Here is a 13,052-nt window from a genome sequence, read left to right as displayed (position 1 = left end):
GTATCCTTGGCCGATTGGTTCTCTGCGTGATGTGCAGCCCAAGAAATGTTTCCTGGATTCTGTGTGTCACCACTGTCACATGCATCCTTCACAGTCTGGAGCCACCTCTTCTCTTTATCCAGTTCAGCTTGTGCAGGATTCCTCTGCAGCGACGCCTGGGTTCCAGCTGGTACAGGGTGGCTTTTGGCAAGTGAACTAACTGGTTGTACATCTGTGTAATACCGTGGAAGGTCCTCCACAGTCTTGACATTTGAGACACCCCCGATGATGACAATACCTCGGTCTGTGCCTTGATTGTCATAGTCTGGATGTTGTATCAATGAAATGCCAGTTCCGTGGAAGGAGTCGTGTGCTGTCGTGGAACTGGGATTGTGGTCTATATTATCCACAGCTGATGTGGTGAACACTCCACCGCGGAGCTTTGGGGGACAGACCACCTTCTCCGCCCGAAAGCGCTGACAGACCCCGTTCCCCAGCTCTGCAGAGATCCGTAGCACTCTATCACAGGCAATGCTGATCCCTAGTCCAGATAATGTGTCAACCAGTTCCCTCTTTCTCGTATTGGCATGAAGCATCAAGCCAAGATATATTGGCAAAGGAGTCTCTTGACTAATGCTGTGTCGTACGTCTGTGCCTGCACCTCTCCTCTCATGCTTCACACTGTTGTATTTGAGAAGTTGAGCTATTGTCACAGACGCCGATGCCGATGACTGACATGCCTGATCTTTGATGCCTGCGCCCTCTAAAATCATGGAGACCATTGTCAGCAGCAGTTGTGGCACAGACTCTTCTTGACATTTGTTTGAGAAGGACCCATTGAAAGGCTGAGATGACTGGAACATATCCTTCCTTATAATCCCTGCAGCTCGTGCCAGGTGCACAACATCACTGTCAATATCATGTTGACATGCCTTGGCTAATGCACTGCCAATGTCTTCCTGAAACACCAGCAGGACATCTCTTCCCTGCCTGTGCTCCTGCAGATCAGGGAAGTGTGCCAGGATACGCTCCTTGAGTCTGGTTGTATGGACTCGTGTTTCCAGCACAACTCTGAACTGTTCCATTCTCATTGTGTAGAGCTTGGTGAGGTCTGCCATTTTGAATACAGGAGCAGTGTCTTCTTCTTTAGCAGTTTCCTCTATGTACGTTACCAGTTCAGCAAGGACTATTGCTGAAATGACATCTACCGTGCTCTGGCTTTGCTCAGCAAGCTTTTTTGCTGCCCTCACGCGGTTGTATAGGGATGTCAAACATTTCTTATGGTACTTGGCCTCTCTTGCGACCATGTCCCCAGCACTCAGTTGGGCTAACAAAGTGGTATCCTGAAGAAACTCTGCAGCCTTGCGAACGTGTTTATCTAGTTCCAATGTCGCTGCTTGATGAAACTCCAAACCAAGCTCTTGCTGGCAGAAGAAGCACAAATTGTCGCATATGCTATCAACACAAGCTGCCTGAGACCTAGTAAGCTTGTACTTGTCTGTGATTGTACTGGGGATAGGGCTTCCCTCTGAATGACTTCTCTTCTGTACCCGCTGTAGCTTGGTAGTGTTATATTTCACCCTGCATGACTTGTGCCACTTGGCTTGGTGGGCAGCTAGAGTGGCAGCTATCCCTTGGCCTTCATCCAGTCGTTGCAAGTCCACGTCTTTTTGCAGCTTGCCTAGTTTATTGAATGCTGATAGATTGTCTTCAAGTGTCTTGTATCCAGCACCTGCATCAGTTCTTTTCGTGACAGCACGACACTGTAGGGACTCTCCTATATCAACTTGACACAGAACACAGAGTTCCCAGTCCAGTGGCGTCTTTGGCGTTGAAGTTACATGCTTGGTAACATGAACTAACTTGAACTGCTTCGACATGATTGAAACCTGGATGGAGCAAACAAACAAAAAAGTCGTTTAATTAGGGGTTAATCAACGGACCAGCATGTTTTATCTACAGGACAATACACGACCCCCCCTGAAATTTGACACCAAATGACCTCTTTTAGGGGTATTTTTGGCCGAAATTTTCAAAATTTTCACTCCCCAGACCCCTAGATGTTCCCTTGAGCTCAGAATCGCCGCTGTAATGTGTCTACTGATGTTAGAAAAGATATAGGGTGAATGGGGCAATAATTGTGCCTGTAGGATTTGTTTCCGCCACCCCCCCCCTAAGGGTTACAGATTTTTAAAGCCGCCATTTTGAAATCCAATATGGCGGCGACCTTGGGTGAATTTCAAAGTGGTTCCATATCTGAAAATGTTCTAAATATAACATTCTATCATTGTGCCAAATTTGGTGCTTCCATCACAAAATGCACAATTCTTAAATTTTTGCTATGCCGCTGCACTATAAAACGATCATTCATTCATTCATATGTGTTTGTGTGTGCGCACGGATAGGTTGCTGTTCTTGGCCGCTATCTCCACACGGGGGTGTGTTTTAAGAGGTGGAGCGGAGGCCGACCAGGTCTCAAAGTATTCAGCTTCATTTCGTTAATATGTCACACTGCATGGACCAAGTTGTGAACTTTTCTTTGTCTCAAAGTTTTGTTCCGCAGGATCTTTGCAGGATTGTTTTTTTTTTTTTTGGATACAAGATCGAGGCTCGTGAAAGAGCGAACATTAATCACACAGAAAGACAAACAGACACATAAAACAAATAACATCGGGAACGGTAGACAAGATGGGGAGAGAGGGGGAAGGACACAAACAACATTTGAGAGCAGGGACCGAGAGACATCGAGAGATCTGTGGGAGGGAGAGGGCTTTGGGGGGGTTCATCGTCATCCAACCCCGAACAGCTTCCAACTGCAGTTCGTTTGTAGTAATATTCCCAGGGATTGTGTTTTAATATTCCCATAGGGTTCTTCTTTATCATTCCCATTGCTCCAATTAGCACTGGCACAAATTCCAATATCTTTTCATTTCATTTTTGAGGTCCTGTTATTTGATTATTTTCTTGATTTCTGCGTTGTTTAGGCCAAAATCACTGGATACTTAAATCTCAATTAGCAATGCTCGTTTTTGTACCCGAGTTTTTTTTTCTTTTTCTTTTCTTTGTTGGAGCAATGGGAGTATTCACAATACCTGGTCGCAGTGCTTTTTGTTCCTGGTCGCAATGCTTTGCTTTCTATGTTCACGCTCTATGGGATCATCAAGTCTACGTGAACATTACTTCCTTGTTTTCAATTATAGCTCCACATGCTTTGTTCTGACAGAAAGTTTTTTTTTTACATCCTTAAATGAGGTGATTCGTGCCTTCTGTTTATACGTGGCAAAACCGACACCCGTTTGATTGATTCAGTCACGCCATTTTCTTAAAACTGTTGGTGTAGTGTCATTGGTCTTGGACATTTATTATGATCGGTTCTCTGTCCCAGTTGAGCTGACCTCTTCTTCACCATTTCAATGAGCTTTTTTTGTTTATTGATCAACCCTCTAACCCTAATCTGTTCAATTATTATTTTTAAGCAGTGAAGTCACTTCAATATTTGGCTATGTCTGTTTGTCAAAAATGAAGAAGAAGAACCTAACCCAACCATGTGTAATTCTCATGGTTTCTAAAGGGTAATTCAAATAGATTTTGTTCATTTCTACGCTTTGCCTATTTCATATTAAAAATGTTAAACTGAACCGCTTCCTTCGGACATGGCTTGAGGTAAAAAAAAAAAAAAATCTTCCTGCTCTTGTATCGTTTTCCCAGTTGTCAGTCAATATTTGTTTATATTTCACATTTTCTTTTGTCTTTTTGTAATCATTGGGGCTGTATTTGTTGCTCTTTCAGTTTCATGTGTGAGATCCATTCACATCTGTGTTTGAAAAATTTTTGCTCGGTGGGTTAGGGATATCTTTTCCAGTGTGTCATCTTCGTGTTTGCGTACAAATTGGATTCGTTAGTTTGGTGAATTTTTCAAGTACTCAGCCAATCCTAAAGTTGCCACTGTGCACTTGTTTGAGTTCCATCAGGTGGCTCCCAACTTCTCATCTCGGCATGTACATTATTGGGATGCAAATTTGATGGACTGACTTGTTGGAAAGGTGGCATCCTATGATGGTGCCACATTGAAAGTCATTGAGCTCTTCAATAAGGCCCATTCTACTGCCAATGTTTGTCTATGGAGATTGCATGGCTGTGTGCTTGATTATATATACCTGTCAGCTGACTGTAATAATGACAGCTGAAGGGAATGACAAAGATCTGTAATATGGTGGTGAAAGAAGGCCGCATTCCAGTGGATTGGGAACTGAGTACCCCCGTCCCTCTATACAAGGGGAAAGGTAACCCTCTGGACTGTGGCTCGTATAGACTACAGAGCGATAAAGTTATTAGAGCATGGGATGAAGGTATTGGAAAGAGTGTTGGAGAAGAGGATGAGGAAGAAAGTGAAGATAGACGAAATGCAGTTTGGATTTATGCCAGGAAGAGGAACGACAGACGTGCTTTTTATTGTAAGGCAGTTGTAGGAGAAGTACATGGAGAAGAGGAAGAAGTTGTTTCTTGGGTTTGTTGATCTGGAAAAAGCATTCGATAGGGTTCTACGTGAAGTAGTGACATGGGCATTGAGGAAGTTAGGAAGTTAGGAATGGTTGATCCGAGTAGTGATGGCAATGTACGAGAGAGCGCGCACAGCTGTAAGGACGAAGGACGGGAACAGTGGTGAGTTTGAGGTGAAGGTGGGAGTGCATCAGGGGTCGGTACTAAGTCCACTACTATTTGTAGCTGTGATGAAGGTGCTGGCTCGGAACGTAAAGGAGGGTTTACCATGGGAGTTGTTGTATGCAGAGGATCTAGTGCTGATTGGGGAGAGTATGGACTGAAGGAGAAGATGAACAAGTGGAAGGAATGTATGGAGGCAAAATGTCTGAAGGTGAATATCGGAAAGACGAAGGTGATGGCAAGTGGTAAAGCATGTGGTGAGGTGGAAAGAACTGGGAAGTGGCCATGTGCTGTGTGCAGGAAGGGTGTCGGAGTGAACTCCATTCAATGTACAAAGTGCGCCGAGTGGGTTCATCAAAAATGTAGTTGTCCGAGAGGGTCATTAACCAGTGTGGCAGCCACATTCAAGTATAAGGTGTGCACAGAGGGAGCTGCAGATCGGGGCAATGTTGAGTTGGATCTTGGAGACGGAGTGAAGCTGGAAGGTGTGAAAACATTTTGTTACCTTGGAGACATGCTGAATGGAGAAGGTGGATCAGACTCGGCAACGGTTGCTAGAGTGAGATGTGCATGGAAGAAGTTTCGGGAACTGAGTGGCGTGCTGACGAGGAGGTGAGTGTCGTTGAAGTTGAAGGGAAAGCTGTATGCTGCATGTGTGAGAAGTGTTATGATTTATGGGAGCGAGACATGGGTAATGAACGTAGAGCAGCAACGAAGGCTGGAAAGGGTGGAAATGCAAATGGTTCGGTGGATGTGCGGAGTATCGTTGAGAGAGAGGAAGACAAATGATGAATTGCGAAAGATGATGGGAATAGAGCCTGTGATGGACTAAAGGACTCTCAGACTGTGAGAAACAAGATTCTGTGGGCTTTTATGTGTCTTTCACTGAGGAGAGGCTTCCGTCTGGCCACTCTGCCATAAAGCCCAGATCGGTGTAGTGTTGCAGTGATGGTTGTCCTTCTGGAAGTTTCTCCCATCTCCACACAGGATCTCTGGAGCTCAGCCAGAGTGACCATCTGGTTCTTGGTAACCTCTCTTACCACGGCCCTTCTCCCCCAATTGCTCAGTTTGGCCGGGCGGCCAGCTCTAGGAAGAGTCCTGGTTGTTCCAAACTTCTTCCATTTAAGAATTATGGAGGCCACTGTGCTCTTGGGAACCTTCAATGCAGCAGAGATTTTTTTTGTAGGCTTCCCCAGATCTGTGCCTCGACACAATCCTGTCTCTGAGCTCTGCAGGCAGTTCCTTCGACCTAATGGCTTGGTTTTTGCTCTGATATACATTGTCAGCTGTGAGACCTTATATAGACAGGTGTGTGCCTTTCCAAATCATGTCCAATCAATTGAATTTACCACAGGTGGACCCCAATCAAGGTGTAGAAACATCTCAAAGATGATCAAGAGAAATGGGAGGCACCTGAGCTAAATTTCAAGTGTCATAGCAAAGGGTCTGAATACTAATGTCAAAGTGATATTTCAGTTTTTTCTTTTTAATAAATTTGCAAAACTTTCTAAAATCCTGTTTTCTCTTTGTCATTATGGGGTATTGAGTGTAGATTGATGAGGGAAAAAATGAATTTCAACGATTTCAGCATAAGGCTACAACATAACAAAATGTGAAAAAAGTGAAGGGGTCTGAATACTTTCTGAATGCACTGTACACATACACATACACACACATTCAATTGTAGAGGATAATTGTTTAAATATGACATTTAGAGAAAATAACCAGCTTCCTGCGGAGATTTTCAGAAGCACCAGGCCCACTGGAGGGCACACCTCCCAAGGTACCACCAGGAAGTTGCATGGTCACACTGGGTAGCTCGCACGCCACAGGACCATCACGGGGCTGTCCCAAGCCCGCTTGCTGGGCCTCAGCTGCACTGCAGCAGTCCTGGGAGCAAGCAACTGTCACCCTTTCCCATTGCAACACTCACTCTTGGCTTACACAAATCTTCCCAATCGGATAATCCAATACCTGTAATACACCCTGGATCTGTTCAGGCCACAACTCAAAACCGGCAAGCAAGTGGAAGTTGCATGGATCCAACCTCTCGAGAGCCTCAACATACACCTGAAAAATACAATAGAACCCCTTTGTCATATGACAAAATGACAAATATCATGACAGTTAATGCTGTAATGACTGCATGAAATGGCCCCGGGTGATACAGAAAGTCAACTTGCAGCATTACAAACAGTTGCAGTCGCATCCAGGAACAGGGAGGTTAAACAATCAGGGCTTTAACCTGGAGGGCACTATCCACACAAGAGTTGAGCTCACGAAGCTGCGATTCTGTCACGAGGTGAGCTTGTGAACAAAACAGTTGCTGAACTTCACGACCAACCAGGCAACCATCCAGGCCAGGCACCCGCAGCTGAGCCGTAGCCTACAAGGAAGCAGGAGCAGAGGTGGGTGAAAAATAAAAATCAATTTTCTGATGCGTTGTAATTATGTATAAAAGAGCTCAACAACAAAAAGCACCAAAGGCCCTAGAAACATTCTCAGCTGCTTTTACTAAAATATTGGATCACCTTCAAAGTATTTCTTTTATGGAAAATATCCATCCTGTTTCATTGAAGGATACTGCAGCTTATAATACACAGTGGAAAAATAATATAACTGTAACAATACAAAGGTAAAGATTATAAAAAGTCTGTAAAACTGCAGGGACTACTTGAGGGCACTGCATGATACTCACATGAAATAATAAAAATAACAGCAACAAAACCTGCCGAGTCAACCGTGGTGCCCTGCTCGAGCTCGCCGGGTCAACCATGGTGCCCTGCTAGAGCTTGCCGAGTCAACCATGGTGCCCTGCTAGAGCTCGTCGAGTCAACCATGGTGCCCTGCTAGAGCCCACCGAGTCAACTACCGTGCCCTGCTGGAGCCCACCAAGTCAACCACGGTGCCCCGCTAGAGCCCATCGAGTCAACCACGGTGCCCTGCTAGAGCCCACCGAGTCAACCACGGTGCCCTGCTAGAGCCCACTGAGTCAACCACGGTGCCCTGATAGAGCCTGCCGAGTCAACCACGGTGCCCTGCTAGAGCTCGTCGAGTCAACCACGGTGCCCTGCTAGAGCTCGCCGAGTCATCCACAGTGCCCTGCTTGAGTTCACAGAGTCAACAATGGTGCCTGCTAGAGCTCACCGAATGAACCGTGGTGCGCTGCTCGAGCCCGCCGAGTCAACTGTGGTGACCTTCTAGAGCTCGCCGTGTCAACCGTGGTGCCCTGCGAGAAGCCGCCGAGTCAACCACGGTGCCCTGCTAGAGCCCACCTAGTCAACCACGGTGCCCTGCTAGAGCCCTCCGAGTCAACCACAGTGCCATGCTGGAGCCCACCGAGTCAACCATGGTGCCAGTCAACCGTGGTGCCCTGCTTGAGCTCGCCGAGTCAGCCGAGGTGCCCTGCTGGAGCTCGCAGAGTCAAGTGAGGTGCCCTGCTGGAGCTCGACGGGTCAACCATGGTGCCCTGCTAGAGCCCACCGAGTCAACCACGGTGCCCTGCTAGAGCCCACCAGTCAACCATGGTGCCCTGCTAGAGCCTACAGAGTCAACCATGGTACCCTGCTAGAGCCCGCCGAGTCAACCGCGGTGCCATGCTTTAGTCAGCCGAGGTGCCCTGCTGGAGCTCGCAGAGTCAACCGAGGTGCCCTGCTAGAGCCCACCAAGTCAACCATGGTGCCCTACTAGAGTCCACCGAGTCAACCGTGGTGCCCTGATAGAGCCCGCCGAGTCAATCAGGGTGCCCTGCTAGAGCTCGTCGAGTCAACCACAGTGCCCTGCTAGAGCCCACCAAGTCAACCATGGTGCCCTACTAGAGTCAACCATGGTGTCCTGCGAGAGCCCACCGAGTCAACCACGATGCCCTGCTAGAGCCCACCGAGTCAACCATGGTGCTTGCTGGAGCCCACTGAATCAACCGTGGTGCGCTGCTCGACCCCGCCGAGTCAACCACGGTGCCCCGCTAGAGCTCGCCGAGTTTACCATGGTGCCCTGCGAGAAGCCGCCGAGTCAACCACGGTGCCCTGCGAGAGCCTACCGAGTCAACCATGGTAACTTTACTCTCTGAAATGATATGAAGCCTACAATTACTCGGCACACGTGTGACCAACTCTACTGCTGCAATTCTAATCAGATACAACCAGAAGATCACTGTTGATGAGCAACTCTAGATGCTCACCTGAAGCCCACTCTGCCAGGTTCTTACGGCATGTGGTGCTCGACTGGGCGAGAAGTTGTCCTGGGACAAATGGCCCACAAAGGAAACACCCTCAAGGCCAAGCTTGAGGGCGACTGCACTCAGCGACCGAGCCGAACGGGCTGACAAGTCACTCTGAAACCGCACCAGCGAGCGCAGACAGCAGCCCATAACCTTGTGAAGGTAACAGGTACCACAATCATAACAATTCATTTTTTTATGTGACGTCCAAATTCACGATTACTGACAATAATCTCGGCCAAAAAAATCCTACCTCGTTTTCACCTCGAGAGAAGCCATCCTGCTTTGCTAAAGGTTGAAGCTCGGCTCTCAGGCGAGCAGCCATGGCCACGGTGGCCACTCGCAACTCCTCTTGTATTTTATACAAGTTTGCAGCTGGGCCTGCCAGCGGGGACCCAGACAACGCCTCGTCCAGCGAAGCGGCCAAGCGAGAACCAGCAACACAAGTAGTAGTCACGCTTTCTAGGTACGATACAAGGTTGTCGTGTAGGGTCGGCGCCTGCGCCGTGAGGAGGAACGACGAAGGTCGAACATCCGATGAAGTGGCAAGCTCGCAATCTTGCTCATCCATGGCTGTGGAAGGTCAGGGTGAAAAGCACGTGAGGACAGAGGGGCATTATGCAATTCAAGATCAACATTCCACCCCACAGCTCAAATGATTACAATGTGAGATATACACGTCCAACTGGAAAATGTGCACCCAGTTAATTCCAGCATACATTACTCAACATGCAGTGCATGTTCAATGCATCACAAGTAATGTCATATGTAATGTCGTGAAAATAAATTATTAAAAATTCCTGTTGGACAAAATTTGTCGTGCAAGAAATGCATACAAAAGCTTGCTCTGGAAATGGTTGCAGTGAGGAAAGGTAGAAAAATTAACAGATTTGGTGGACACGGCTTACCGAGCTTCAGGAAGAACAATGGGAGGACCAGCCCCCCAGCCCCTCCTCGCCCTTGATACTTCACCCGGAAGACCTGGTCAGCCAGGCCATAACTGCACAAAACAGGCATATTACCACATGCTCGATATATCAGAAATTCCCAAAAGCATCATCCTGATGGTTTGTTTTTTTTCAACCATGGTGCCCTGTGCATTCTGCACAATGTGCACTCTGCACATTAATGAGATATTCAACCTTAATTAAATCAGTACAGTATTTTCTTTTCACACGTAAAACTATCATCCATGTTATCAAATCAACACAAGTCTCCATCAGACAAAGTCCACCTCCACCGTGCAGTACAAAGTCACTGCATTTGGTACAAAGGCTAACACATTCAGCCTTGAAAATCTCTCTGAAAATAGTATAGACTTTGAAGACAAATAAAGTACAACAAGCGTTACGCCTAGGTCCCCCGTCGTTGAAGTGATGAGTTGACAAAGTGGAAGACGCAAGGCGGCCATCTTGGATTTTGACGTGGCGACCCAATTTTCAATAGCGTTCTTCCTTATGCGTATACACCCACACACCAGATTAGAAGTTTGTACTTCGCTTATTTTTCAAGATATTCCGCTCACAAGGTTTAGACATACATGGCGGTGGCCATCTTGGATTTTGACGTGGCGACCCAATTTTCAATAATAATAATAATAATAATAATGCATTTATTTTATATAGCGCTTTTCAGGAAGCCCAAAGACGCTTTGACAGAGTGCAAAACATAATGCATAGCAAAACAAAAACAATTGCAAAAAAAGAAGAATCAATAGGGAAATATTCAAAGCACAAAGGAGGGAGAAGGAGAGGAGATTTTTTTTTTTTTTTTTTTTTTTGTTGTATACAAGATCGAGGCTCGTGAAAGAGCGAAGTCCATGGCTTGAAGTCCGAAGTCCATAGTCAGGGGTTAGATGCTGTGGGTTAAATGTTGAATGCAGTGTTGAACAGGTGGGTCTTGAGTGATGTTTTGAATGTGGTGAGTGAGGAGGAGTCTCTGATGGTGTGAGGTAGCGAGTTCCAGAGGGTGGGAGCAGCGATGGAGAAGGCCCTGTCCCCCCAGGATCTAAATTTGGTCCGGATGGGGGGGGTCAGGAGGTTGGTACCAGCAGAGCGGAGGTTGTGGGTGGGAGTGTGTCTGGAGAGGAGGTCAGCCAGGTAGGATGGGGCCAGGTTATGGAGGGCTTTGTAGGTCAAGAGGAGGATTTTGTACTGGATTCTCTGGGAGATGGGGAGCCAGTGAAGCTTGTAAAGGACGGGGGTGATGTGGTCACGGGTCCGGGAATGGGTGAGTAGACAAGCAGCGGAGTTCTGAATGTATTGGAGTTTATTGGTGATTGTTGAGGGTGAACCATAAAGGAGGCTATTGCAGTAGTCCAGACGGGAAGTGATGAAGGCGTGGATGAGGGTTTCTGCAGCCACGGAGGAGAGGGATGGACGGAGACGGGCGATGTGTTTTTCAGGTGAAAGAAGGCTGTCTTTGTGATCTGTTTAGTGTATTTGTCGAAGGAGAGGGTTTGGTCAAAGATGATGCCAAGATTCCGGATGTGAGGGGAGGTGGATACTGGGAAACCGTCGATGTTGAGGGCAAAGTTATGGGTGGACTTGGTGAGCGTTTTTGGGCCAATGATGATTATTTCAGATTTATCACAGTTAAGTTTGAGGAAGTTGATTTGAAGCCAGGATTTTATTTCAGTGATGCAGTTTGTCAGGATAGAGTGGGTGGCGGTGGAGATGGACTTGGTGGAGATGAAAAGCTGGATGTCATCGGCGAAGCAGTGGAATTGGAGACCATGACGGCGGATTAAGTGACCGAGGGGGGACAGGTAAAGGATGAAGAGGAGGGGGCCAAGAACTGAACCTTGGGGGACACCTTGGGGGAGGGGAGCAGTGGGGGATTTGCAGTTATTGATGGAGATGAACTGACGTCTGTCAGAGAGGTATGATTTAATCCAAGAGAGGGCAGTGCCGGTAATGTTAAAGGTGGTTTCAAGTCGGGTGAGGAGGATGGTGTGATCGTTGGTGTCAAAGGCGGCGCTGAGGTCGAGGAGGATGAGAATGTTGAGGTTGCCAGCGTCAGAGGAGAGGAGAAGGTCGTTGGTGATTTTGAGGAGAGCAGTTTCAGTACTGTGGTTGGAGCGGAATCCAGATTGGAATGTTTCATACAGGATATTGGCAGAGAGGTGATGTTTGAGTTGAGTGGCTACAGCGCGTTCCAAAACCTTTGACAGAAAGGGTAGGTTGGAGATGGGTCTGAAGTTATTTAGGGTGTCAGGGTTTAGTCCAGGTTTTTTCAGAATGGGGGTAACAGCAGCAATTTTGAGGGATGGTGGGACGATGCCTGTAGACAGGGAGGAGTTTATTGTTGCAATGATAAGTGGAGAGAGAGCAGGAAGGGAGGCCTTGACAAAGCTGGAGGGGATGGGGTCAAGAGTGCAGGTGGCAGTTTTCATTCCGATGAGGAGTTCAGAGAGGTCAGTAGGGGAGACTGGGGAGAATTGAGACAGGGGATGGCAGGATAAGGGGGGGCAGGTGGTTTGAGGGGGAGCGGGTGCGGCGGTGGTCAAGCTGTTGTAGATGTTTTCAATTTTGCGTTGGAAGAATGAAAGGAAGGAGATGCAGTTGTCTATTGTGAATGACTGGGTGGTGGTGTTCAGGGGGCTGAGGAGTTTGTTTATTGTAGAGAAGAGTGCTTTTGGGTTTCCGGAGCCAGAGTGGATAATTTGAGAGTAGTAGGCGGAGCGGGCGCGGGAGAGGGCATCTTTATAGTGTTGTATGTGGTCCTTGTAGGCCTGGGAGTGAACTGTGAGACCTGTTTTATTGCGGAGTCTTTCAAGTTGGCGAGCACGAGTTTTCATCAGGCGGAGTTCAGGGGTAAACCAGGGAGCAGAATGGGTGAAAGAAACTGTTTTGGTTTTTATAGGCGCAAGTTGGTCAAGGCAGGAGGAGAGAGTGTGGTTGTAGTAGTCAGTGAGGTCAGAAGGGGTGTGGAGGTCAACGAAGGGAGAAGTGGACATTTTTTCAGAGAGGGTCGATGAGAATGAGGTAGGTGAAAGAGCGTTTAGCTTACGGAAGTTGATAGTGCGATAATGCCTTGGTGCTGGGGTGGGGATGTTGATGGTCAGAGTGATGGCTAGGTGGTCAGAGAGAGTGAGGTCGGAGCCAGAGAGATGGTGCAAAATTAGTCCAGTAGAGCAGACAAGGTCCAAAATGTGACCACGGTTATGGGTAGGAAAGTTGACATGTTGAGT

The 13,052-nt window shown here is 47.4% G+C and overlaps 1 protein-coding gene across 6 annotated transcripts in view; it reads right to left on the bottom strand.

Moving 5' to 3' along the window:
• The window catches only part of LOC137434199 (granule associated Rac and RHOG effector protein 1), a 48,612-nt gene that overhangs the window by 15,944 nt on the left and 19,616 nt on the right, over positions 1-13,052 (bottom strand). For 5 of the 6 annotated variants that reach the window (XM_078785373.1, XM_068126974.2, XM_068126972.2 and 2 more), the window contains 6 exons: positions 9,769-9,860; positions 9,114-9,433; positions 8,822-9,013; positions 6,887-7,027; positions 6,616-6,711; positions 6,367-6,531 (listed from right to left, as the gene is read on the bottom strand). In XM_078785373.1, the coding sequence (XP_078641499.1) occupies positions 6,367-6,531; positions 6,616-6,711; positions 6,887-7,027; positions 8,822-9,013; positions 9,114-9,431 (912 nt within the window). In that variant the 5' untranslated portion in view covers positions 9,432-9,433; positions 9,769-9,860. Of the gene's footprint in view, positions 1-6,366; positions 6,532-6,615; positions 6,712-6,886; positions 7,028-8,821; positions 9,014-9,113; positions 9,434-9,768; positions 9,861-13,052 lie in introns of those variants that run through there. The other variant, XM_068126976.2, reaches the window with a different exon arrangement.

This window comes from Myxine glutinosa, chromosome 10 (genome assembly GCF_964187855.1).
Source record: "Myxine glutinosa chromosome 10, kmMyxGlut1.1, whole genome shotgun sequence".
NCBI classification, from domain to species: Eukaryota; Metazoa; Chordata; class Myxini; order Myxiniformes; family Myxinidae; genus Myxine; species Myxine glutinosa.
The sequence above is the reverse complement of the archived record's forward strand: the minus strand, read 5'-3'. Positions and strand labels throughout refer to the sequence as shown.